Raw genomic sequence first — 26,967 nt, 5'->3', positions numbered from 1 at the left:
TAAAGTCATTTATGAAATAGAAAAATGTAGTTCAAAGCAAAAAAAAAAAAAAAAAAATGGCAGCAGAAATCCGGTTAGAGAAGGTTTCCCAAACAAAGAATTAATCCAGTTATAAATCAACAGAAATGTAGTGGTTTTCCCATTTTGGGACGGAAAGCTTCAACAAGATTTAGTCTATTTTATAAAGCTGTTCTGGTATTGGTTCCTTTTTATCACACATGGTTATAAATAGAATTGCTCAAATTTATGGACACATAAATTCTTCAATTAGGCCCCCAAAATATTGCAACACTTCTCATATTTTTGAAGTTTTCTCTTAGGAAAAATCTGTAACCGGAAAAAAAATTTCTTTTTCTAATGTATGTTTCATATGCCAAAAATATTGCAACAATAACAAACTCATGTTTGAGTTTATTAATAATAGTAACAAATAATGATTTTTAGATAATGGGAATAAATAAGGAACTGTGTCCTGAACAAAACTGACATTGAAAAAAACTGATGGTGAGGTGCCAATCACCACTTTGTTACTCAGACCCGAAATGATAGTACATATGATGATCCCATTTATGGGTTAAATAGAATCTTTGCTGGAGTATGAAACTGCAGTATCATGCATTAATATATTTATTTCATTTTTGAAATTTTGAGATGAGGATTTGATAAATTTTGATAGCAACGATACAATAACATTCAGTTTGATGCCGGATGCAGGAGGACACAGTTCTTTATTTATTCCCGAGCGATACTAGATATTCCTGCAAGCAAACATTATATATAAAAATTCAAAACATGGCAGTTACAAGACCAGATAAGTGCAGAATTTAAAAAAAAAAAACACATTTATCACATTTATTTATTTAAAAATTCTAATTTTCGACTCGTTAAAAGAATCTTCATCAGAAAAATAAATATTTTTTCTTCTTGATTGTATTTGGCTCAGTCTTTGGTTGTTGTCAAAGACCAAAAATAATATTTCCCCGATGAAGACTCTTTTACGAGTCTAAAATTCGAATTTTCAAAAAGATAAATGTGATTAGTTAAAAAAATCTGCCCCATTTGGTCTTTTAACTGTCCTGGCTTATATTAGAAATAGGTAACAGTTTTCACAAAGCAGCATCTACAGGTTGGCTGCACCACTATAAAAAATAAATTATGGCTATTTTTATTTTGCTATTTTACAAATGCTTGAATACACATGAAAAAAAACCCAACTATCTGCATAGCATCTTCAATATTAGATAAAAGATAATGCAATCTATATATCTATAAAAGTGAACGTGTCTGTCTGTCTGTCTGTGTGTCTGTCTGTCTGTCTGTCTGTGTACATTTCCCTACACAATAACTCTGTCAATTTTTAGTCTATAGACTCGAAATTTGAAATACCGGGTACTGAGATTTGGGAAAATCGATGTGACGGGTGTCAGCCAGAAATTTGGCTGTTAAGGGGTCAAATTTCAACGATTTGACCTTTAAGAACTCTACCAAACTCCTCCGACAATTTTGGGTCTAGACACTTGAAATTTTAGATATAGGTTCCTTGAACCTGGATCTAACTTAATAAAGTGATTTGAGCCCGAAACTATAAATTTTAAGGGGTCATAATAGGGGTCAAAGTTTTAAAAAATTAACCATTTTTTTTTGTTTTTTTGCTTTTTTTGCACAGCATACACTTCCAAACACCCGAGCACCCCTGCTAGTTGTTTATAAAAAAATAAGTTGATTTTATTTTATAATTTTACATAGTATGCAATTTCTTGGATCTGTTACCATTATATATTTCTGACTGAGATCAGTGATTGATAATTTGTATTATTTGTAATCTTCAAACAACTGTTCTCATCTTGAGTGTTATTATCACAACTTTTCAGCTGATGTAATCTCTGAGCTCCCGAGTTTGACAAGATGCACCCAAAGAATCAAGTGTATTTTGTCAAACTTGGGAATCTTTGTGTTGAACTCGGAAATGTGCACAGAATTTCAAACAGAACCCTTTATTTAATCCACAGAGGTTGAAGGTTCTGTCCTCAGTGCAGGCGATACTTAGAATATAATTTCAAATTATTTGGGGCTTCTATCCTATCATGAATGATGAAACGAGAGCATGCTAAGCTACTCCCGTGAATTAAATAAATTCCCAAGTAGCATTCCCAAGATACACTTAAAGAAGGTCGGAAATTATATTGGCCAAAACATGAGAATGACACTCAGATGAGAACAGTGGTCCAAATAATCCTAAATATATTCATTGCATGTATACACCCTGCCATAGGCAACACACACTCCTTGGAATCTGGTTTAAAGGGTTGCATGTAGTCATATCACGTCTTACAAATTCAAGATGGCTCTTCCTTGGTCTACTACACTCCTTGTCTGCAATACACAAATCTTGATGTGATGCAGGGTCATTCCCCTTAACCAAGAAGAGACTTTGTTGGTTCGACCATGCTGTGTGCTGCAACATAGGAGAGTTCATCCACAACGCAATAAATCCAGAACCACTTTAAGATTGGTGGAGATGCCTGGGAGTAAGCCAGTTGAAAATGAGATTATGCACTATCAAAGCTGATGTCAAACCTACCTCTTATCCACAGGTCTACGGTGTTCACCACCAGTGTTGGGACCGGCTGCCTATAACTATCTTGCTACTGCAAACCATTGTGCGTGATCTATGTTCATCCAGGAGGCTGTGTGTTCTATGGGAGGAGCCAACTTAACTATTCTTCAGTGAATTCCGCCAAGTCAAGTACCACATTCCTTATTGTTGGAGATATCTAGATGCTAACCATTCAACTTCACCTCTTTAGAGTTAATTCAACATGGCCGCATAATTTCTTTTGAAATTCTTTCATTTTGCGAAAATTATATTTTCTCTATAGATTCTCTTATACTTGCTTAAAATATTTTTTGGTACTTCTGCAGTTTATGAACCATGTTGAAATAACGTTTTTATTTAAAAAGAAGTTTTTAACATTGAAGGGGGTGAGCTTTGTTAAGTATTCTGTACTTTCACCTAACATTTTAATAAACAAAAGATACTATAAGAATTGGATTTAACTTGAAAATCCTATCTATTAGGTTAGCACAAAAATAATGTCGATTTTTTATATATATAGTTGAATGTCGAAAAACGACATTATTTTTGCACCAACCTAATAAAAAAAATAGCACAGTCTGCAGAAGTACTACATTCATATTACTGAGTCTGCCGAACCTTTTACTTTTCTTTCTTCATTTCTACCTAATGTACAATGCATCAATGTTGGCTCAGAAGTCACAGGTCATCTAGTATCTCTAAAAAAACATTGATGAATCAGAAGAACAGACGACTCAAAGTCAGCAGCATACAATATCAGATAAAAAATACGCATTCTACTTAATTATTTTTTGCATAAAATAATAAATAAAATGTTATTGTTTTATAACCCCATTCTTTATCTGTGCCTAAACCTAAATGTAGATTCCATGAACAATCTTCAAGTCCAACGTGAACAAGTTCTTGATGAACCATCCCCTTAATTATTTCAATTTACCAAATTTCCACTACTAACTGTAACTACGATATTTTTCTTATTGACACCATACACTCATTAACCCTTATCCTCGAGTGGCCTCTGGGCCTTGATAATATCCTTTGTAAAAAAAAAAAAAAAAAAGAGAGAATGCAGACACGCATGCAGCAGCTATATGCAAATGCCAAACTGTGTGCGAAGTGACATCACGGTGAGGAAGCAAATAAAAAGATATAAAAAGACGAACCTGTTTGTGCAGACCGAAGATCACGTTCGAGAGGATTATGATCATATTAGAGAAGGATGATCATGATCACGTTTTATTCGGGGAAAGTATCCAGAAATAAATGTTGTTTTAATAAAAAATAATGAGTCAAGTTATTCTTTGTCTTGGTTATTTTGGAAAAAAGTCTACAACGTGTTGGATCCCGAGGGTCTACAGGTTAACATGTGTGTAGTTGTGGACTACGTTACAGTTTCACTGTTTTGGAGTTGTTAAAAGATATACTACTTTATGAAATATTTATCGATTTCTTTTTTTTTTTTTTTAAAGAAAAATAGAATAATTTAAAAAATTCTTCTGATTCACCAAAAATCAATTTAATAACCTTGTTTTAACTTGTTCTATTGAATTAAGAAATGAAAAAAATAGGCAACAGTGAAAGGATACACAATACATATAAGGCTGCACGTTGGTAACCAGTGCTGGAACCATTGTCGTGAAGAAAAATATTCCGAGGAAAAAAAAGGTTCCCCATGCTACAAATTGTAATGGGTGGGGTGGTAAACTCCACCCATTCAACCGCGCCTCCTTGTAAATCTCTGGGTTTGTAGACTTTCTGCATTTGTTGAGTAATTCCTCAAGAAACCCCATCTTAACATCAAAGGCCCAGTAGAATTCCTGTCCCCGGTGGTCAGCTAAGGTGTCATTATGCTGCCAACAGGAATCTGAAAAAAAAAAAAAAAAGCAAACAAAAAAACATAAATGGAAAATGAATAAAAATAAATAAATTTGTTTCTTATTAAAAAATTTTTTTTTACTCTTTTTCACCCCAGCAAGACATATTGCCACTTGGATGTAAGGGGCTACTATTTGGGATTGTATCTTATAGAAAGTTATGGGGAGTTGAGCAGCAAGATGTCTGTTCACATTACATTTAAACTTCTGCAGATTAGTACACTGATGGGAATAGGAAACAGGGAGGGGATTCCAAAATCTTGCAGTCCAAGGGAAGAAACTGTGAAGAGGTAAGATTTTGCTGCTTATTGGGTTAATCGGGAGTATGTTGAAGGGACACAAGTGCTACAAGTTCATCAGGGTAAACTTCATTAAAATATATGTAAAATAGGCACATAGATTCAATATTGCGATGATGGGACAATTGTTGGAGCTCGGCTGACAGTGCACGGCCTATCAGATTTGAAACTGGGTTTGACCTTTACTCCTAATCTGAAATGGAACACGTACATCAAGTCTGTTGCCAAGGTCGCTGGAAAGATGGTGGGATCCTTCTACCGCTCCAGAAGATATCTCACTACTGATGCAATTCTCTATCTATATAAAAGCCAAGTACATCCAAGGATGGAATACTGTTGCCATATCTGGGCAGGAGCTGCTAAAAACAGCCTATCCTGCCTTGACAGAGTACAAAATAGACTTCGCGGCTTAGTGGGGGATGCCCTTTTCTCTACCCTGCAACCTCTCTCCCACAGAAGAGAGGTTGCGAGCCTATCCTTGTTTTATCGTTATTTCCATGGCAGGTGCTCGTCTGAACTCTAATCTCTGGTCCCCCCTCGCCAATCTTTCACAAAAAACACCCGTCTAGCTGAATCCACTGTGAAAAATTTCCCCCACTCTATATCTGTGCCTAAATCAAAACGCGGATTCCATGAACAAGGCTTTTTTCTTAGAACTGCACGCCTGTGGAACTCTGTTCCGTCTGCCTGCTTCCCACCGGGCTACAACTTGGATGTGTTCAAGTCCAACGTTAACAAATTCCTAATGAACCGCCCCCTTAAGTAAACACTTCATCAAATCTCCACACTAACGTAATGTACTTGCAATAACCCTTATCCCTGAGTGGCTTCCGGGCCTTGATAAGTGGTGATCACTGTGAAAAAACAAAACAAAAAAGAAACCTCTTTTTTGGAACTCTGTTTAAAAGGGAGAGACTAGCGATAGATGCACCAGCACAGATGTGGAAAGAATACTCCATCTATGAGCGAATTGTGGCTTTATAAAGCTATAGGATACTTTCTGAGGTGAGTAATTTGTACTATAATAGAAGAAGCCCACCTTCTTTGCAGCAACCTTGGCAATGTCCTCAATGTATTTTTAAATTTGCTAACTGAAACAGATTATTTAGTACAGAACAGCAACAGAAGTAAATTTTTACATTAACTTATTAATGTGTATACAACTGAACTTAACAAACAAACAAAAAATTGTTCAAGTGACTGAAAAAATAAATAGAAACTAACACTTAATTCTCTTCATTATATATATATACATATATCCATTTAAAATTTATTCAAAACCTCAAATAGCTTTAATCCATTTTCCTCCCAATTTTCTTTCAAATTTATAACTTACATGTTGATTTGAATAAATGTTATTGTTTAAATTAGATTTTTTTCTTTTTGCATAAAACTAAATCAAAAATATTTTTTTTAATGGAAATCACTTTGATGTAAGATGCTAAAAAAATACTGAAAGGTTTAAAACTAGTCAACGATAAGTGTTATGTGGATAGATTCCTAACGAGGAAACAGCAATTCTCCCACCTTTGTCAGGAACACCAGCTGTGTTCCAAAATTTCTAATGATTGTTTAATTAGTTTTGGAAGCTTGGGAGTGGATGGAGGAAGCTTCTGTCATTTCTCGCCAGCAAAACATTACCACTGCCGACTAAGGGAAAAGTCTATCAGTCGTGTGCACGCAATGTGATGATGTATGGAAGTGAAACCTGACCAGTAAGGGTTAATGACATTCGTTGCATGGAGAGAAGTGATATAAGAATGGTACGATTGATTTTTTTTTTACAAGGTGGTCACCACTTATCAAGGCCCGGAAGCCACTCAGGGATAAGGGTTATTGTAAGTACAGTACGTTAGTGTGGATATTTAAAGTGTCTACTTAAGGGGGCGGTTCATCAGGAATTTGTTTATGTTGGACTTGAAGACATCCAAGTTGTAGTCAGGATGATGTGTAATGCGAGTTTTAAGAGAAAGAATAAATCTGGACAGTATAAGGAGCTGTGTGCAGAAGAATAGACTTTGGTGGTGTGGCAACGTCGATAGAGTGGATGCGATTTTTTTGATTAGTCGATGTAGAAATGTTAAAATAGCAGGTGTCAATAGGACACAGGAGAAGACCGTAGAAAGCAGGGGAAGAAATAATAAAAATAGACTTATGATAAAGAGAGATAAATAAAGACCTGGAAAGAAATTTGTCTGAAAGTCAATTTCTTAAAGCCATCAACACATGTCAGCATGTAAAATGGACGTCAAAACAAACATGCTGATGATAATACTTTGAAGGATTAGTAATGTTATATATTGGGACCCAATTATCTTAACTAATATGAATTTTGGCAAGGATTACATTAAGTACATGTCAGGACAACCTGGTGGCAAATGGAAATAGATTCAACTGTAGTTGGTGTGATTGAAACGAGATCAAAGGCCAACTCCCTTGACAAAATGCACTAGAAAGTCTGGTGTTGAATAATGTTACATAGAAATTACATCACGTGTTCAGGGGACATAATAAAGTTTGAAGACAGTTTGAGTCAGGGAAGCAGACAAGCAAGACATGCCTGACAATGTAGAAATCTAAATAAATATTTCCTTGCGACTCTCTGTTTGTCAACCATTTTAAAACTGAGTAAGAAAATTAAGTAAGAAGCCTGTGGCGCAGTAGATAGAGGTATTGAGTTGCTACAGTTTCAGGTGAGGATTGTCTGAAGATAGTGGTTTCAATCCTACCCAAGCAGACCAGAGGATTATTTGACCAAAACATGGCGAGACAACAACAACTATGGAAGGCAGTAATTACTGGGGATACAGTTACGAGATTCAGCATTTCTATCCTCTTGCTAAAAAAATCCAGAGAATGAGTTGGCCGAAACGTGTAGCAAAAACAACAACTATGAAGAACAGTCCGTGAAAAAAAAAAAAAAATGAATGTACAAATTATGAAGCCTCATCTCAAAGCACCCCAAAAATAAAATAAAAATATATAAATTAAAAAAAAAGTAAGAAGGAATTCATTTTAGCCTCTCTTTTACTCTCTTTTCTCATGAACAGATTTCCCTTCCAAATAAAAACTTTGAAACTGCAACAAGTTTCCATTGCTCTATGCATGAATTTTATTCACCTAAGTTAAATTGATGACCAACAGCCATTAGATGAAGGAACCATACAGGGAACAGCTCACACGGAAAAGTGATAACTGCACACGTATGTAAAAAACACTTTTATTAATTGATTTGTTTCTTTATCACTCACTAGTGAGAATACACACCTGTATAATACGCATTTGTGTGAAATAACATGTGCAAATAGTTCATTTAACAATTTGGCTATGAAAATGTTACAGTAACAGTTATTTGGGAACTTTAAAAAAAAAGATTGAAATAGATGGCTAAAAATTTGGGAACTTTAAAAAATAGATTGAAATAGATGGCTATCATTTCATGTGTTATTGAATAGATTGGCAATGTAAACATCACTTCTAATCAATGCAGTTTCGAACAACACAAAAAAATTTGGATTGATAGGAAAAAATCTGGCCTGAAGATGCTGCTTCTCTAAAGGAGTTGCAGCAGAAACGTGTATGCACATATGTAGCCAATAATATTTGTCTAAATAAGTACACTGTAATTACATGCTGCTTGTCATTGAACACTTTCTGATAAACACCAGAGTGTCAGTGACTTTCCATATAGGAAACAACAATGATACAATCATTATATATATAAAATAAAAAACAGTAAAACTATTGTTCCAAAGGTATTTTAAAAATACTTATAAGTCATCTTATTAAAGAAAGTTATTTTCAAATAGGAAACAAAATATTACTTCAAACTATAGGCATTCCAATGGGTTTAGATCCTACACGATTTTGGGCAAATCTTTATTTACATAGACTGGAGTATATATGTATGTTATTATTAATAAAAAATGATATATCCAGAACATATAATTATCATGGTTGTAGGAGATTTATTGACGACCTTGTATGTATAAACGATAAAGAGGAATTAAAAAAAAATCAACATCTGATATATCCAAAGGAGTCAGAATTAAATTGTGAACATAGAGAAACACAAGCTACATCTCTAAATTGAGATATAAAAATTGAGGATGAAATTTTTGTTCATAAAATATTTGATAAAAGAAATTCCTTGCTCTTTCAAATAGTTTGTATGCCGCACAAAAATAGTACCTGCCCTATATATATGTTTTATGGAAACATTATATCAGTTTCTGTGTATAGTTTGCATTACCTTAAAATTAATAGATTTTCCAGTTTCTTGCTTAATAATAAGGATGATTAAACAATGGTGGGGATAAAACTAAAATATTTAAACAATTAAATAAAGCATTGTTATCTTGATGCTTTAAAATCGTTTAAAAGTAATCAGAATATATTAATAAAGGAAATCCAGAACTATATAAATAATGTATAAAATGTATAATATAAGAAAAAAAACAAAAAAAAGAAAACAAAAAAACTGACTACTGACTAAATAGTTTTCTAATGAATGATGAAAAAATATAAAAATAAGTTTTTTTCATATAGTCTTAAAGGTTAAAAAACTTCCAAGACTCTATATAGCTTAGAGAGTTAGGGGAATAGAGTAAATTCAATTCTATAAGAAGAGACTTATCGGGATAATTTAAAGCTCAACAAATTTCATTGGAGCTTATATAGGAAACAAAAAAACATAAAAACTATATATTGGTGAATATAGAATGATTCATTTATTTAATAAAGATATTCAAACATTTAGTTGGGAGATAAAGAGTCCCCTCTATCCCCCAACTAAATGTTTGTATACCTTTATTAAATAAATGAACCATTCTATATTCACCAATGTATAGTTTTTATGACTTCATTTTTCAATCTTATTGTTTTTCCTATATATATAAGAGGTTCTAAATTTTGTTTAAATTTTATTCCTCTGGTTTAATCCCTTTTTTGATTTGTACTGACAATATTTTGAGCATCTGTGAGTGTAATATAATATTGATCTTTGAAAAACTATAAAAGTTTTTCCTTGGAAAAATAAATTACCATTTGATAAATTCCTGCTTTTCTAGCGATCACCTTGTATATATGTCTGTGCACGTGTTTTTTTGGTGAAATATAGTTTTCAATTACATTTCACTCTTTTTTTTTCAATTCTTTTTGTTTAGAAACTGTGCGTATGTTAAATATAACAACAGCATATACAGGTTGGGGTAGAGCAACTTGCTTATTTAAATTTAATTTTAATTCCAAATAAGCAAGTTGCTCTGCCCCACCCTGTATAAAAGTTGAGTCTTCTTTGAATTTTTTTTCTTCTGGCAGCATTATATTGTCATGCATTTTTTTCTATCTAAGCAAAGAATTTCTAGTTTTTCTGAATGGTATATGTACTAGAAAGAGGCGATATTGACATAATAACCGTTTGCTTCTGCATAACTAAACAAATCTGTAAAAAATGTAAAGAAATTTTAAACATACTGGAGGAGTTATTTTGCATTAAAAATAAATATTTGGATCTTATAATGTAACTATACTGCTATTTATTTATATATATATATATATATATATATATATACTATCATAAAAAAGGAACTATGCATGTGTGTGTCTGAGTTCGTTCCCTATGGACTCTTAAATGGCTGGGCCGACATTTAAAAAATTTCATACAAATGTACTTTATGTGTCTGGCAATGTTTTTAGATAGGTTTTGTATTGAAATGTCTCCAATAATTATCAATAATCGAAAAAATCCGATGAAAGAAAGAACAGGCGATTTTTACTTAAGTCAATGCATTATACAGCCTAACATCACAAGTGCATTTGAGAAGTTTTATTACCACACAAACCGAAAGGCCCGACATATAAAATCAACAGTAGGTGCTTTGATATGACGGGCATGTTCGAAATGAATGTTTCTGTTTAGAGCACGAGTGAACCATGATACTTGATATTTTAAACTTTAATTTAAGCCATCATATAAAATAATTTTATAAAATTAACAGTAAGTTCTCTACAGTGCAATGTAAGCTACAATATATTGTAGACAAAGTAATTGCGAGGAAAATTGAAAAATGGGTGATTTTAAAGATTTCAATGACAATAAAATATGAGAGAGTGAAACATTCAAACATTTGTTCATTCTCATTCATTCCCAGGCAACGTTGGGGTTTCCTTGCTAGTATATATATATATATATATATATATATATATATATATATATATATATATATATATAATATAAAGCTGAATGTCTGTGTGTATATGTGTATGTGTGTGTGTCTGGTCACGAATAAGCTCCTATATGGTTGACTATTTTAAAAAACTGATTACATATAATGATAGAAGATATATCGAGACACAGGAATAGGTATGTTTGATCTGGCAGAACGGTGGTTCATTAAAATTGTGGGGTCTGCATTCACGCCTGGTCCACAAAGTATGGAAATAAAAAATTTAAAAATTAAAATAAAAAACGTTTACAAGTGTTTTTGATATAGATGTACATAAGAATACTTTGACAAGTATGTTTTAACTTAAATAGGGATGGTATAATAAAATTGTGGGGTCTGCGTTTGCGCCTGGCCTCCATAGAATGGAAATAGGCACAAACTTTAATAAAGACTTTTCATATATATCTGTGTAAGTATACTTTGATAATTATGTTTCTGTTTGAAGAAATATGGTATAATAAAATTATGGGATGTTCATTCGCACCTGACCTCCATAGAATGGAAATATGTCACAAAGTTTAACAAGGTTTTTTAATATAGATCTACAGAATATTGTGATAAGTGTTTCAGTGTGAACAGGTATGGTATAATAAATTATGGGGTTTATCTATTTTATTTTTACTTTCATCATATTTTGCTTTGATTTTGATACCCCCAAATTCAACCCAAATTTACAACCGTTCCTTTTCATAACCTATCATACTTTCATAAATCAGAGTCCATTTTCTGTAGGCTGTTTTTGAACCCAGTCAACGACGAGTACTTTTGCTAGTATATATATATATATATATATATATATATATATATATATATATATATATATATATATATATATATATATATATATATATATAAAATGCCAAATTAAAATTATAGCTTATATGTCATTGATGAACGTACATAAATACACATTTTTAGCATGTATTATGTCTATGCCGGGACTTTTTTCAAAGTGCATCTGCACTTCATTAGATTTGTGTATCCAGCCATCATTAAGAGAGCTACTAACTTGTGCGGTCAACTGGCGATGTATCAAAAGCAACGGACTAAGCATAGCTGTTTTGTTTCCTATCAATAAATTTCTGACCACTGTATTGGTCAAACAGGACTGACCACAAGTTTGCATAACAGCACATGGAATACTTAGAAGAAAAGAGAAAGGCTTTTTTTATTTAATTTTATTCTTTTCAAGCTCAAAATACAAACTATAGGTATGTGCAAAATGAATGACCGATCCCCAAACTGTATAAACATTTTGACCCCTACATTCACTTCAAAATTCACCAAAAATTTGGAAATCAACCAATTTTAATGAAGATTACAGTATTTATTAATTAACAATCACAGAATATAACGAACCTATTGTACTTTAAAAATTTTTTGTGAAAATTAATTATTTTGTGTAAACAAAAAATACCTTTACTAAAGGTATACTTTTACGAACTAAAAAAAAAATGAATTTATTTTTCCTGTTTTTATAAAAATAAAGCATTGTAGATATTAAAATTAAAAAAAAATATATTTCAAGAACATTACAGAAAAAAGTCTATGAATGAAATCAAAATAACTTGAAGAAAAATTAATTTCTTGAATTAACAATATTATAATTGAATAAAACATTGTTTATTTAATATTTCCATAGTAAAATAATAAAATTGCAAATGTTTCATGTGATTTTAATAACATTTCTTGCAAAAGTTTCAAATGCAATATTATAATATTTTCTTTGTACACAAAAGTTTCAAATGTAATATTATAATATTTTGTTTGTACAGAAAAGTTTCAAATGTAATATTATAATATTTTGTTTGTACAGAAAAGTTTCAAATGTAATATTATAATATTTTCTTTGTACAGAAAAGTTTCAAATGTAATATTATAATATTTTCTTTGTACAGAAAAGTTTCAAATGTAATATTATAATATTTTGTTTGTACACAAAAGTTTCAAATGTAATATTATAATATTTTGTTTGTACACAAAAGTTTCAAATGTAATATTATAATATTTTGTTTGTACAGAAAAGTTTCAAATGTAATATTATAATATTTTGTTTGTACACAAAAGTTTCAAATGTAATATTATAATATTTTGTTTGTACAGAAAAGTTTCAAATGTAATATTATAATATTTTGTTTGTACACAAAAGTTTCAAATGTAATATTATAATATTTTGTTTGTACAGAAAAGTTTCAAATGTAATATTATAATATTTTGTTTGTACACAAAAGTTTCAAATGTAATATTATAATATTTTGTTTGTACAGAAAAGTTTCAAATGTAATATTATAATATTTTGTTTGTACACAAAAGTTTCAAATGTAATATTATAATATTTTGTTTGTACAGAAAAGTTTCAAATGTAATATTATAATATTTTGTTTGTACACAAAAGTTTCAAATGTAATATTATAATATTTTGTTTGTACAGAAAAGTTTCAAATGTAATATTATAATATTTTGTTTGTACAGAAAAGTTTCAAATGTAATATTATAATATTTTGTTTGTACACAAAAGTTTCAAATGTAATATTATAATATTTTGTTTGTACAGAAAAGTTTCAAATGTAATATTATAATATTTTGTTTGTACACAAAAGTTTCAAATGTAATATTATAATATTTTGTTTGTACAGAAAAGTTTCAAATGTAATATTATAATATTTTGTTTGTACACAAAAGTTTCAAATGTAATATTATAATATTTTGTTTGTACAGAAAAGTTTCAAATGTAATATTATAATATTTTGTTTGTACACAAAAGTTTCAAATGTAATATTATAATATTTTGTTTGTACAGAAAAGTTTCAAATGTAATATTATAATATTTTGTTTGTACACAAAAGTTTCAAATGTAATATTATAATATTTTGTTTGTACAGAAAAGTTTCAAATGTAATATTATAATATTTTGTTTGTACACAAAAGTTTCAAATGTAATATTATAATATTTTGTTTGTACAGAAAAGTTTCAAATGTAATATTATAATATTTTGTTTGTACACAAAAGTTTCAAATGTAATATTATAATATTTTGTTTGTACAGAAAAGTTTCAAATGTAATATTATAATATTTTGTTTGTACAGAAAAGTTTCAAATGTAATATTATAATATTTTGTTTGTACACAAAAGTTTCAAATGTAATATTATAATATTTTGTTTGTACAGAAAAGTTTCAAATGTAATATTATAATATTTTGTTTGTACACAAAAGTTTCAAATGTAATATTATAATATTTTCTTTGTGCACATGAATGCGTAAACATCAGTGGAGGGAATTTTTTTATCATTTTGAAAAAAAAAAAAAGAAATAATTAGAAATCACTAAGGAAATCACAAAGAAATCACTAAGGAAAAAATAATTTAAAAGATTGGATTATTTCTACTAACGATTAATTTGTATGGGCGGGCAACATTGTAAAACAAATAAAAAAAAACCCCCAAAAAACAAGATTCGCATTTCACCTGCCATATTCTTTTTAATTATTAATCAATTATTTTTTTCAATGAATAAATTGTCAGCATAACCAGTGATTTTAACTGACTTTTTTCACAGTTTTACCATTATTTAAAAAGCATTAATTTAATTCATCACTACGATATGCTTAAGAATAAATCGAGTCATCATGTGAAAAAATAAAAATAAAATAAAATTAATGCTGTTGGCATTTTACAAAAGTTATTTCAAATTTTAAGGAAAACTCTTCATAAATAGGTTTCATCAATATTTTCAGAATATTACTGAATTTGTGAATTTTTAACCAATACTGTTACCTATTGTTAAAAAATATCCCTGAACTTAAAACTAGTTGAATACAATCTTTATAGATAAAAATAAAATCTTAACTGTAAATTGAAAAATATTTTAATTAAATAAGCATTTTCTCTTTAAATTTTCAAACACAATCGGAAACTCATAAAAAAATTATAAGCCAGCTTTCATAATCATAGGTTCTATGAGTTTTCACCATTAAATTGCACAGACATAACAAACTATATTTAATAAGTTTATAAAATACTGTCCAATTACTGCATAACTAGCAGGATTTGCTCACAATCACTTCATAATTTTAATTCCTAACAAAATTTATTGATAGGAAAAAAAAACAACAAATTTTTCTACTCTCTAGTGATAAAAATGAAGACAAAACTAACAAAGAAGTCAGAACTAATCAATGAGAAGACAAACTTAATCGATAATCAATAAGAAAAACTCTCTCTCTTTCTTTGTTCTGTTTTAACAAGGGAATAATTTTTGTGTCTATATAAAAAGTGAAAGAAATTCTTTGCTTTCTTATCAGATATTATTGATATTAAGCCTTCATTGCTAATAAATTCAAATTTGCATATGTAATTATTATTACTTTTCTTTATTATCAGTAATTATTAAGATTAAATATTTCCTCTGTCCATAAAATTAAAAGATCAATGTAGTTTGCTTAAAGCATTGTTTAGCATATCTATAAATGAAATTTAAATTTATAGAAGGCAATACAATGCAGAGGTGTAGCAGATATACACAAACTGAAGCAAATTAATATATAATGGTGGAATAAGCTATGCAGATTCACCTTTATTAATAGAATATGTGTGTGTGTGTGTGTATATATATATATATATATTTGTATATGCTCTGTAGTTATATTTAACATACATCGAGCTTCATAAATAAAAGGATTGGTATAAATAAATGGTGAAATATAATTGAATAAGCATATTTTTCCATAAATCTCTCTCTCTCTCTATATATATATATATATATATATATATATATATATATATATATATATATATATATATATATATATATATATATATATATTTTCTACTGTCAGCATTATACTGTCATACATTTTTTTCTATCTAAGCAAAGAATTTAAAATAATTTTCTGAAGAGTATATGCACAAAAAGAAATGGTATTGACATAATAATAACTGTTTGTTTCTGCATAATGAAACGGATCTGTAAAAAATGTATTGAAATTTTAACATGCTGGAGGAGCTGCTTAGCATGAAAAATAAATATTTGAATCTTGGAATGTAACTATACTGTGATCTGTTTTTATATTTATCATATACTGAGCTTCTAAACAAAAATGATTGGTATGCACAAATAGTGAAACATAATTGAAAAAACATTTTACCAAAACAACAACAATAATATATATATATATATATATATATATATATATATATACACACAAAGTAGAACCCTGGAATACGGCATTAAAAATTAGTAACAAAATACAGTACAGTATATAATACACATGTATATAATCAAATAACAAAAATAACATTGTAAGACGGGGCAAATACCGTAACCAGGAGCCAGAAAAACATCATATTCCACATCGTAACCTGAAAAAAGCATATCCCAAGGCCAACGTAACCTGGGGTTCTGCTGTGTGTGTGTGTGTGTGTGTGTGTGTGTGTGTATATATATATATATATATATATATATATAAAATTTATTATTTCGACTTTGACTTTCCATGTCTCACTGACTTCAGCAAATAGGGTGCATACCTTATAAATATTTGCTAATATTTTCTCTCCTCTGATGAGATGGTAGACATCGAAACCCTATAGGTTAAGGAGATTAACTTTCTAAAGCATTCTTTGTCTTGCTGAGAATAATAAAAATTCTTTGATATGAAATTCATTTCAATGAGAGATTTTTGAAATTCATTGAATTACAATTTAATTTATTTGCTCTATCTCGAGCAATTCTTGTTTAGATGGGATAACTTATAGAATATTACTGCCAGTAATATTTTGTAAACCTTACAATCTCACGTTTCCATAACAACTGCTTGTTAAATAAAAACTATTCTGAAGAATATATATATATATATATATATATATATATATATATATATATATATATATAAAACAAAATAACTTCAAAATTTTCTAGACGTTACACTTAATCTTAACACCGAAACTTATAGCTCCTATCATAAACCCAACCTTACGCTTTTATACGTCCAGAAATCTTCTAACCACCCCAACTCAATTATAAAATCTATAGTACCATCCGTCTCTAGAAGAATTTCTACTCTGCTGCTAAAAAAACTTAATCAAAATGCTAATTTCTTCAATAATGCCTTAAAGAACTCAGGACACAATGAAAAGATTAAATACCACCATTATGCTCCTCCTGCTGGCCGCCCTAAATCTGTAATCACACACAATATGGCTCGCAAGAAACCAGTTCAAAAAATAAGATCTGCCGCTATCAATAGCAATGAATCAGTGTACATATATAACCCAAACCAAAATACTAATCGTAATACCTCTAACCTAACCAGTCGCATCAGGAGAAAGAAAAATATTTGGTTTAATCCTCCATTTAGTATAAATGTCAAAACTAATATACCTAAGGAATTCTTCAACGTTGTACAAAACTCTTTCAAATACCCACACAGATATAGTTCTATTTTCAATAAAAACTCAGTAAGGATTTCTTATTCAACTATGCCTAATTTAGCACAAAGAATCTTAACATCTAATAACAAAAAAATTAAATCAGCCCAAAAAATCCCTTTCCCAATTAAACCCAAAACTAACTGTAATTCTAATAACATCTTTGCCCACTCAATAATGATTGCATCCATAAAGATGTTATATATTCATACACAATTACAGAGCTCCCATGCAATCCTCCCATAACAGACACTAATATTTCGTCTTCAAGTTATTCTTCATCCCATCCTCCATCTGATATAGTTACTAATCCAATATACCACTCAAGCAGCCCCTCCATCTACAATCATACAACTAGCAATAATAATAATAATAATAATAATAATAATAATAATAATAATAATATTTCTCCTAACAGCCATCCTAACACTAACAACACTCATTATCCCCTCCAAAACAGTCCTCGTACAATCATTGTCCCGCCCTTTGTTCATCACAATGAACAAAATTCAAACTATTTCCCCAGAAAAATCAGCAAATTAATATTAATTTCAGACCTCGAGTTTTTAATAAAGTACATATATCGGCACTACTTCAACATTAATTAAGAAAAGAATATCAAACCACATTTCCTCTTTTAACAACCAAAATTCTAATAATAACCAAGAAACTTCTCTAACCACTTTAATTAAAAAACTTAATTCTAACAATAGCCCTTTCTCAATCAAATGGACTATCCTAAAAAAAGTTAAGTCTTATACTCCAGGCTCTAAGTCATATCGCTTCTGTACAACCGAAGCTATAACTATAATTACTTCCCCTCAAAGTAGCAATATAATAAACTCTAAAAACGAACTGATCTCTTTCTGTAAATATAAGTCCAAATTTAATTATGGTAAATTTGAAATTACATACCTATTAATTTAACCTTTCAGATATATATATTTTTTCTATAACATTATCGTTTTTTCTACATACTTTCTTAATACTTTATAACTTAATTTTTTTATTGTAATTCTTTATTTCTTCTTTGTTTGGCCGGTTTTTTATCTGCAATTTCCGTTTTAGTGTTTAAACATTCCTATCTATCAAATATATCAATCTACTTACACATTCATATCCTGCATGTATATTTACTTATATTTTACAATATGCATTTACTAACTTGCTTTATTACAGAATTTGCAGATACTGGCCATACTCTCCCTTTTAAAATTTTTTAAAAACTTTATTTATTTTTCTGTTTACTTATATGTATGTATGCGTGTGTGTGTATGTTTGTTGTGTGTGTGTGTGTGTGTATATATATATGTGTGTGTGTAATTGTATGTATTCATATGTATGTATGTACATGTGTATGTATTTATTTTATTTTTCTTCTCATTTCATTTGGTGTCTTTTAATAATTCCTGCTGATGATTTAATTCTTAAGTAATAACTTGTACATTTCAGTTGACCCCTTTTTTGCTCTAAATTTTTGGCACCTTTCAACGTCATCTTGTCTGGGTCATTTTGACATTGGCTTTTCTATTTTAAAATTAATTCAATCACCATTCAATTTTTTTTTCTTCCTCTTCACTCATTTTTCTTAATTTAGCCTTGCCTCGGCAGTTGAGTTTTTCTTCCATTTTTTACGCACAGCTTATTTTACTTTTAATAATATTATTGGAATTCATTCCCTCTCCCTTGTACCTATTTGTGAATTATTCCACGGATGTCTGCCTTTTGGATTATTTTGGACCATCTTCCAATTACGTGATTCCCTTGGATTTTACTTGTGTGAATGGAAATTTAACCAACTTTCTTGGATTCTGCATTTTTGGATTTATACTTTTTTTTTTTAAATTCAATTTTTACCCCAAACAAGGCACAGTGCCACTTTGAAGCAGGGGGCTACTATCAGAGACTTAATTAGCAGGAGCATTATGAAGGGAGATGAGTAGAAAGATGTTTGTTCACATGACATTTGAACTTCTGCATATCAGTACAGTTGGGAAAGCAGAATCCCGGAAGAGAGTTCCAAAGACCTGCAGTTCTGGGGAAGAAACTATTGGAGTAAAAGGCTTTCTTGCACCTAGGGATCTCCACTGTAAAGGGATGAGACTTAGTAGCTTGTCGGGTTTGTTGGGAGTAGTTACGTCGAGGAGGTACAAGTGTTTGCAGTTTGTCAGAGCATTCACCATTAAAGTATTTGTAGAACAGGCAGAGGGATGCAACATCTCGTCGATGGGACAGAGGTTGGAGCCTAGATGACAGTTCAGAACCTATCAGGTTGGCGACTCTTTTTTGAACCCTGTCCAGGAGCGAGAGACAAACAGCAGATGCACCAACCCAGATGTGATAGCAGTACTCCATACATGGGCGAATGGTGGCCTTATAGAGGTACAGGATACTGTCAGGCGTAAACAGTTTTCTAGCACGGTAGAGGGAGCCAACCTTCCTTGCAGCAGCCTTGGCAATGCTTTCAATGTATCTATTCCAGTTCATATTCCCTGTAAACGTTAGGCCGAGGAGTTTAAAAGAAGTACTTTCACGCAATGTGTTCTTGGCCATTGCTATTGTTGGTAGAGAAGGTTTCTTGTAGTTATTGAAGGAATCAAGCTTAGTTTTAGTAGCATTGAATGTGACCATCCATTTTTGTCCCCATTCCACTACAGATTGGAGATCATCCTCTAGTGTTTTTGCCATTTCCTTGGATATGTGTTCATTTGTTTTCTCCTCATATCTGTTATAGAGAGTGGTGTCATCGGCAAATATACCCATCTCCGAAACAATTTTATCAGGGATGTCATTTATGAATATCAGGAATAATAGAGGTCCAAGGATAGACCCCTGAGGTACTTCCGCATTTATGTTATATTGTTTAGATGTACGACCGTCGAGGACAACTTGGATTTTTCTCTTACTTAAGAAGGATTTAATTATATTATGAATTCTTCCAGTGATTCCATATGATCTAATTTTCCTTAGAAGACCATCGTGCCATACCCTGTCAAAAGCCTTAAATATATATATTACCCTTCACCTGACTATCCATTCACGTGAAATCACTTTTTCTTCACCGTATTCCCTCTGCTTCACTTTTTGTTATCAAGTAAGATTTATGACTTGTAGTTTCATCAAATACTTTTGCAAGCAAAATCCGATCCCGCATTTTGCTTAATCCTACTCTCTGATGAGAAGGAAAGTATTTCTTCGAAACTCCATGGATTAAGGACTATCCACTTATTTAGTTTTTCCTTTTCAAATTTAATGTTTTTAATTCTTTTTCAAAGTGTTTTTTAACATGTTTTATTAACTACTTGCTCTTATATATATTACATGTATTGTAAATACATTGTATATATATATATATAAAATTAAATTTGCATACATGATTATCTTTTTCTTTCTTTTTAATTATTATTAGTTATTTTTAAGATTAAATCTTTTTTGTTCATAAACAATTAAATTTGCTTATGTGATTATGACAGCAAACAAGACATGTAAATTTTCTTTCATTATATAGATGAGAGAAGGTGACGAGATAAGATCTCAGGAGTGACGTCACGGCAAAAAATAACTGATAACGGTCAACTTCTTTCCCAATGAACTGGATGGAGTGTTGGGCCCAAATTAAATGTTTTTGAATTTCAGCTCACATCAAAAAGTTCCTGGACAGTGGGAACAAAAGCTTTGTCATTTATCGTGTCAACCTCTTCTCAACATGAGCATGTGGTGACAGATAAAAGATGTTGACACGCATGTGTAGTTCGGCTGCAGATAATAATAACAATAACAACAAAAGCGATGTAACAACAAAATCATTAGCTGAGTGCAATCTAAAAGATTATTAAAGATAACTGAAATAATATGGTGAAATGCATACAAAACAAAAATGGCGCCCACAATCATGTATTATTGCACTAAATATAAGTTAATGTTTGTTTCTCCAAAACTATTTTCCAATTCAACTTGCAGAAAGAACCAGCATTATACAAGACTACTACTACTACTACTAATAATAATAATATGGGAAGTCACCCAAATTCCAGTGAAGACCAATTGGTCATTGCCAACGAGAAGTCAATGGATAACAGTTATTGTGATAACGCAAATTCACTTGCAAATGTTATCGAAAGATGTGGAGAGTACTAGAAATCTGAGGAGACTTGTTGGCACCTAGACTTCAGGGAACACCACTGGTTATTGTCAGTGAGCAATCTCTGATTATGACAGGCCATAATCTGTGTAAGAAATCCTAGTGAATAATAATAATAATAATAATAATAATAATAATAATAACAACAATAACAATAAAAATAATAACAATAATAATAATAATAATAACAATAATAATAATAACAATAATAATAACAATAATAATAATAACAATAACAAAAACAATAATAATAACAATAATAATAACAATAACAATAATAATAACAATAACAATAATAATAACAATAACAATAATAATAATAATAACAATAATAATAATAGTAATAATGTATATATTTATAAAGTTGAGTTTTTTTCACACTCTAACATTGACATTAAAACCCTACTTTTTCTATTTAAAAATTATTAAAACGAACTTCTTAATATGCTCAGTCATGGATATGCGAGCAACTACATGAAAGTTAACTAATTTGCATATTTCTTTGAAAAACGAGTGTTCATTAATTAATTATTCATTTTTTATGGTTTCTTATTAGATGATTCGTTTCATTTCACTATTTTAGCTGAATTCTATTTATGCATAATTTCTACATTTTGAATAATTGAGTTAAATTTAATATGAAAACTTCTAGCACACGGGAATATTTTTATATAAGTGACCATGCCTCTGTGTGTAAGTCTCTACCAAACTCCTCTCTGAATATTTGGTCTACAGAGTTGAAATTTGATATATAGTGTATTTGGATCTGTAGCACATTTTTAATTGGGTTTTTATCCAGCAAAAGTTGTGGCCAATTGGTCCTGGATATGGCCTTAAACTATATCCGATGGTGAGGCCCCAGCTTGCGGGCTTTGGAGAGTGTGGAGCCACCCTTTAATTGCCATTGCTCCCAGGTCCACTCTGACTCGGAGTGGTAGTACCTGTTAGAGTTACAACTATGGGTTAAATAGAAACCGACTTAAAAAAAAACAAATATACTCTATTAAAAAATTTTCTTCAAAATCTTTGGATTTGGTATTAAATAACCTGAAAAGGGTTGATATGCCGTAAAACAAAAACAACCAAGCAACCAACCCAACCTTCAAGTCACATTTTGACAACCATCGCCAGGTTTTTTCCTTGTCAACTGTCTCTGACAGATCCTTACTGAATGATCATGCATAAGGAGTTCAGAGTCAGATATTTTGGAATTCTAGTAGTCGGATTTGGAATACTTCTAGTAGTTGGAGTTAGAGTTAGACTTTATATTTTCTGATTCCACAACACTACTTACAGGTTCCTTGTGCAGTTTTATTCATGCAAAAAATGCTTGGGCAGCTCTGTTGACATTCCCAAATAGGGGCACCTTATACAATTAGGAATAAACTAACATCTTCTTAAATAAAGAAACCAATAGCCTAAACTCTATTGACTTTGTTGCCAAGGGTAAATCCCTAGCCAAAGGAATTCCTTGTGCAGTCACTCAACTTTCTTTTTCAAATCTTTCTTGCAGTTCATATATTAAATTCATTGCTGTTTTTATCGTTGTAATACAGCTTCTTATTCCAGTAACTTCTTATTCCAGTAACTTCTTTTTAAGCACTGCAAGCTTGTGGAACTCTTTTCCTACTTACTGTTTTCCTTCTGTCTACAGTCTTGACCTTTTCAAAACTAAGGCCAATAGTTATTTCCTGTTTTTGCGATAAACATCTTTTGTCCTTGTTAGCCTCAACATCAAATGGCTTCATGTCTTGTCTTGAGTGATTTCCATAAACAAAATTAAAAAAAACTTTCATACTTTTAAAAATTAGTCTATAAATATAGAATAATGTTCTACCGCTCCAGTAGATTTTTCACTGCTGATGTAATTCTCTACCTGTATAAGAACTAACTACGTCCAATGATGGAGTACGTTGCCACATCTGAACAGGAGCTGCTAGAAGCATCTTATCTTGCCTTGACAGAGTTTAAAATAGACTTCGTATCCTAGTGAAGGATGCCCTTTTCTCTTCCCTGCAACCTCTTTTCCACAGAAGAGAAGTTGTGAACCTGTTTCTGCTTTATCATTATTTTCATGGCAAGTGCTCGTCTGGGCTCCAATCTATAGTTCCCTCCTTGCCTGACTTTCACGAAAAACACTCGTCTATCTGAAACCATTATCAATAATTTCCCATATTCTCTATCTGTGCCTAAACCTAAACGTAGATTTCATGAACAAAGCTTCTTTCTTAAAACTGCACGCCTGTGGAACTCTGTTCCGTTCTCCTGCTTTCTGACTACAATATGGTCATCTTCAAGTCCAACGTGAACAAGTTCTTGATGAGCCGTCCCCTTAAGTAATCCAATTTACCAAATTTCCACTATTAATGATTACTACAATATTTTCCCATTGACTACCGTACACTCATAAACCCTTATCCTTGAGTGGCCTCCGGGCCTTGATAAGTGATGACGCCTTTGCAAAAAAAAAAAAAAAAAAAAAAAAAGAAAAAAGTGAAAACTTATCAGCGGTAATGTAGCTTTTTTGTTAGTCATGGCAAATTAATTAATCAATAAGAAAGACACAATCACTCAGTTTAAGGCAGGCATAATTTCATTTGGTTTATACAATACTCTGCAGAGTAATAATAAAACCGTGACAATAGAGCGAGAAATCAACACAAAATGGGTTGAATTATAAGAAGGAAAAAAAAAACAAAAAAAAAACGTAAACAATGGTTATTTTTGGAATAACTTCTCCGTTTCCCATATGCTAGAAAAGAGTGAATTTTATTTCTGTTCTTCAATCAATATTCATTGACATACTAAGGCTGATAAACACAGCCCAACTACGACAAATGAGATGAGAAAAATTTGAAGGCGCTTCTCAGGATGACAACATCATTCAACAACTAATGACTGGATTATCTCCATTCTAAAATACAGGATGGCCAATAATAAACAAATAAAAAAAAAAAAAAAGGAATTTTTACATCTAAATACTAGTCCCTGATTTTATAAACAATCATACAAGGGAGATAATACTTTGAAAGTATGGGTAATGATAAAAACAAAAAAAAACAAACAAAAAAAAAACAGGAAATTTAACACAAATCAATTAAGGCGTATAAATATAACTGTTGGAAATAGAAAGCAGTTAAGATAAGAGAAGTATTGCTAAGTTAAAACAGTAGAAAACAATTGTTGGTGCTTCTTGGTGATCTTTTAAACTAAAACATTTCAGATGAAAACATTATTATATACTTAAACATTTATTATATACTTATGTGTCATGTTGAAATTAGTATAAATTAGTATAAATTCCAAAAATTATGAAAAATGATTCAGTTAAAAAAAAATAATTACAAGTAAAACTAGAATTTATTGATTCGAGTTTTATCAATGTTTTTATGCGGAAGAGTTGCATGACCAATTGAATATGACAAACAAGGGAGATGACTCCTGATTTAAATTGACAAATAAAGGATCTGTGTCGCCATTTCTAAACCAACACATTTCAGAACATTATTGTGGCTGATTTTTCGTTTGTTTAAAGCACATTTAGCACTTCTTCTGGCTCTTCCTAAGAGTCTTGTTTCTTTTCATGTTGTACATAAGACTTTTGTATTTCATTGGTCCGTCATTTTTAAACACAATATGTAAAAGTGTAATTGTGACTGATTTTTTCTTTAAAATACATCTAGCAAATCTTCTACTGGATCATTTTTCGTAACTTTTGGAATTTATATCAATTTTGACATGACACATAAATATGTAATGTTTTCACCTGAAATGCGTTGGTTTAAAAGATCACCAATTTACACAAGCACTCCACTCCCTTAGTCACATCTACTTTAACTCTCCCCATAGAGACTGGAAAAAAAATAATAGGAGACATCAGTTATTGTGAACACACTTCCTAACTTCCGGTGTGGTTGCTACTGAAAGCGGTGACAAGGCAAATCAGTTCCTTCACTGTTATTGTTCTTCAGTATTTTTATTGTGAAGCGATTTATTGTAATAAAGTATAAGAAAAGGACATTATTGAAAAATATACAATAAAAATTAACAAAATTATTCAGATAAATAACACAATTAGTTTTTATTTGCACTTTTAATAAAATTTAAAAATTTTTATTTTACTTGAAATTTTATAAGAAATATACTTCTGAAATTATAAAAATACGTTTTTTCTTAATTTTAAAAATAAATGATTTTATGTAAATTCATATAATAAATATATGTTTATGAAAGTATAAAAATAAAATTATTGAAATCAAAATAACAAATAGAATTATTGAAATCAAAATAACAAAATTTTAAACATCATAAAAAAACATACCCGATACATAATATTCCCAAAATAGTTTTAAAAGATTTTAAAAAGTGTTTTCAATAATTCTTAAGAAAAAAAAAAAAAAAAAGAAGAAAAAGAATGCAAAAAGTGTTTTCAATAATTATGTACAAAAATAAAACTAATTTCAATAATTCTTAATTAAAATAAGATTGATAAAATTTTTTAAAGATTATTAAAGAAAAATGGATGACAAGAAAAATGTAATAAAAGAAGAGTACATGCACAGGGGAGATATAGGCATGGGAGAAAAAAGTGAAGGAACTGATTTGCCTTGTCACTGCTTCTGATAGCAAAGTTAGGAAGTACGTTAGCTGACTATAACCAACCCATCTTTTCAAATTTACCAAACAGAATGAGAATAATGTCTTTGATCATGCATCACAGCATCAACTGACAAATAAATGGTGCAGAGATACAAAGACCATATTTTTTAAAACTTATTTTCATCCCAAACAAGGCATCTTGCCACTTGGAATGTAAGAGGCTACTATTTAGGATCGTGTCTTCAGAGAGGACTTTTAGGATTTGAAAGGCAAGATGTCTGCTCACATTACATTTAAACTTTTGCAGGTTAGTATGGAAACATGGAAGGAATTCCAAAGTTTAGCAGTTCAAGGAAAGGAGCTATTAGAATAGAAGGCTTTTTGACATGTAGGGACTTCAACCATAAGGAGGTAGGGTTTTTCTGCTTGTCAGATTAATGGGGGAGGGCATGTAAGTCAAGGAGGTAAAAGTGTATGAGTTCATCAGAGTATATTCCAAAGCAACATAATGAAAGTATGTGTTTTGAATATAAATAAAAAAAGATCCCAAATTTTTTTGTTTAAGATAAAAGTTTTGCATTATAACTGGATGTCTACAAAATAAAAACAAATTCTAATTTGAAATAGCAAATACAAAATAAAAACAAATGCATTTCAAGTAAAACCACTATTACCTAACTTTATATCGTGTCAAAATTAGTAAAAATTCCAGTACAAAAAATGATCGAATAGAAGATTTGCTCAAATCAAATTATTTACAAAAAAAAAAAAATTGTTATTATTGTTCTGTCATTTCTTCACAAA

At 30.5% G+C, this 26,967-nt stretch overlaps 1 protein-coding gene across 1 annotated transcript in view; it reads right to left on the bottom strand.

The window, feature by feature from the left end:
- The window catches only part of LOC145277559 (palmitoyltransferase ZDHHC1-like), a 148,811-nt gene that overhangs the window by 40,263 nt on the left and 81,581 nt on the right, over nucleotides 1-26,967 (bottom strand). The window contains exon 4 of the mRNA XM_080129031.1: nucleotides 4,183-4,460. Within this exon, the coding sequence (XP_079985157.1) occupies nucleotides 4,183-4,386 (204 nt within the window). The 5' untranslated portion in view covers nucleotides 4,387-4,460. The remainder of the gene's footprint in view (nucleotides 1-4,182; nucleotides 4,461-26,967) is intronic.

Source organism: Euprymna scolopes, chromosome 6 (assembly GCF_053919585.1).
Source record: "Euprymna scolopes isolate OS-2025 chromosome 6, ASM5391958v1, whole genome shotgun sequence".
NCBI classification, from domain to species: Eukaryota; Metazoa; Mollusca; class Cephalopoda; order Sepiida; family Sepiolidae; genus Euprymna; species Euprymna scolopes.
Note: the sequence above shows the minus strand (reverse complement) of the source record. Positions and strands in the feature narration are given on the sequence as shown.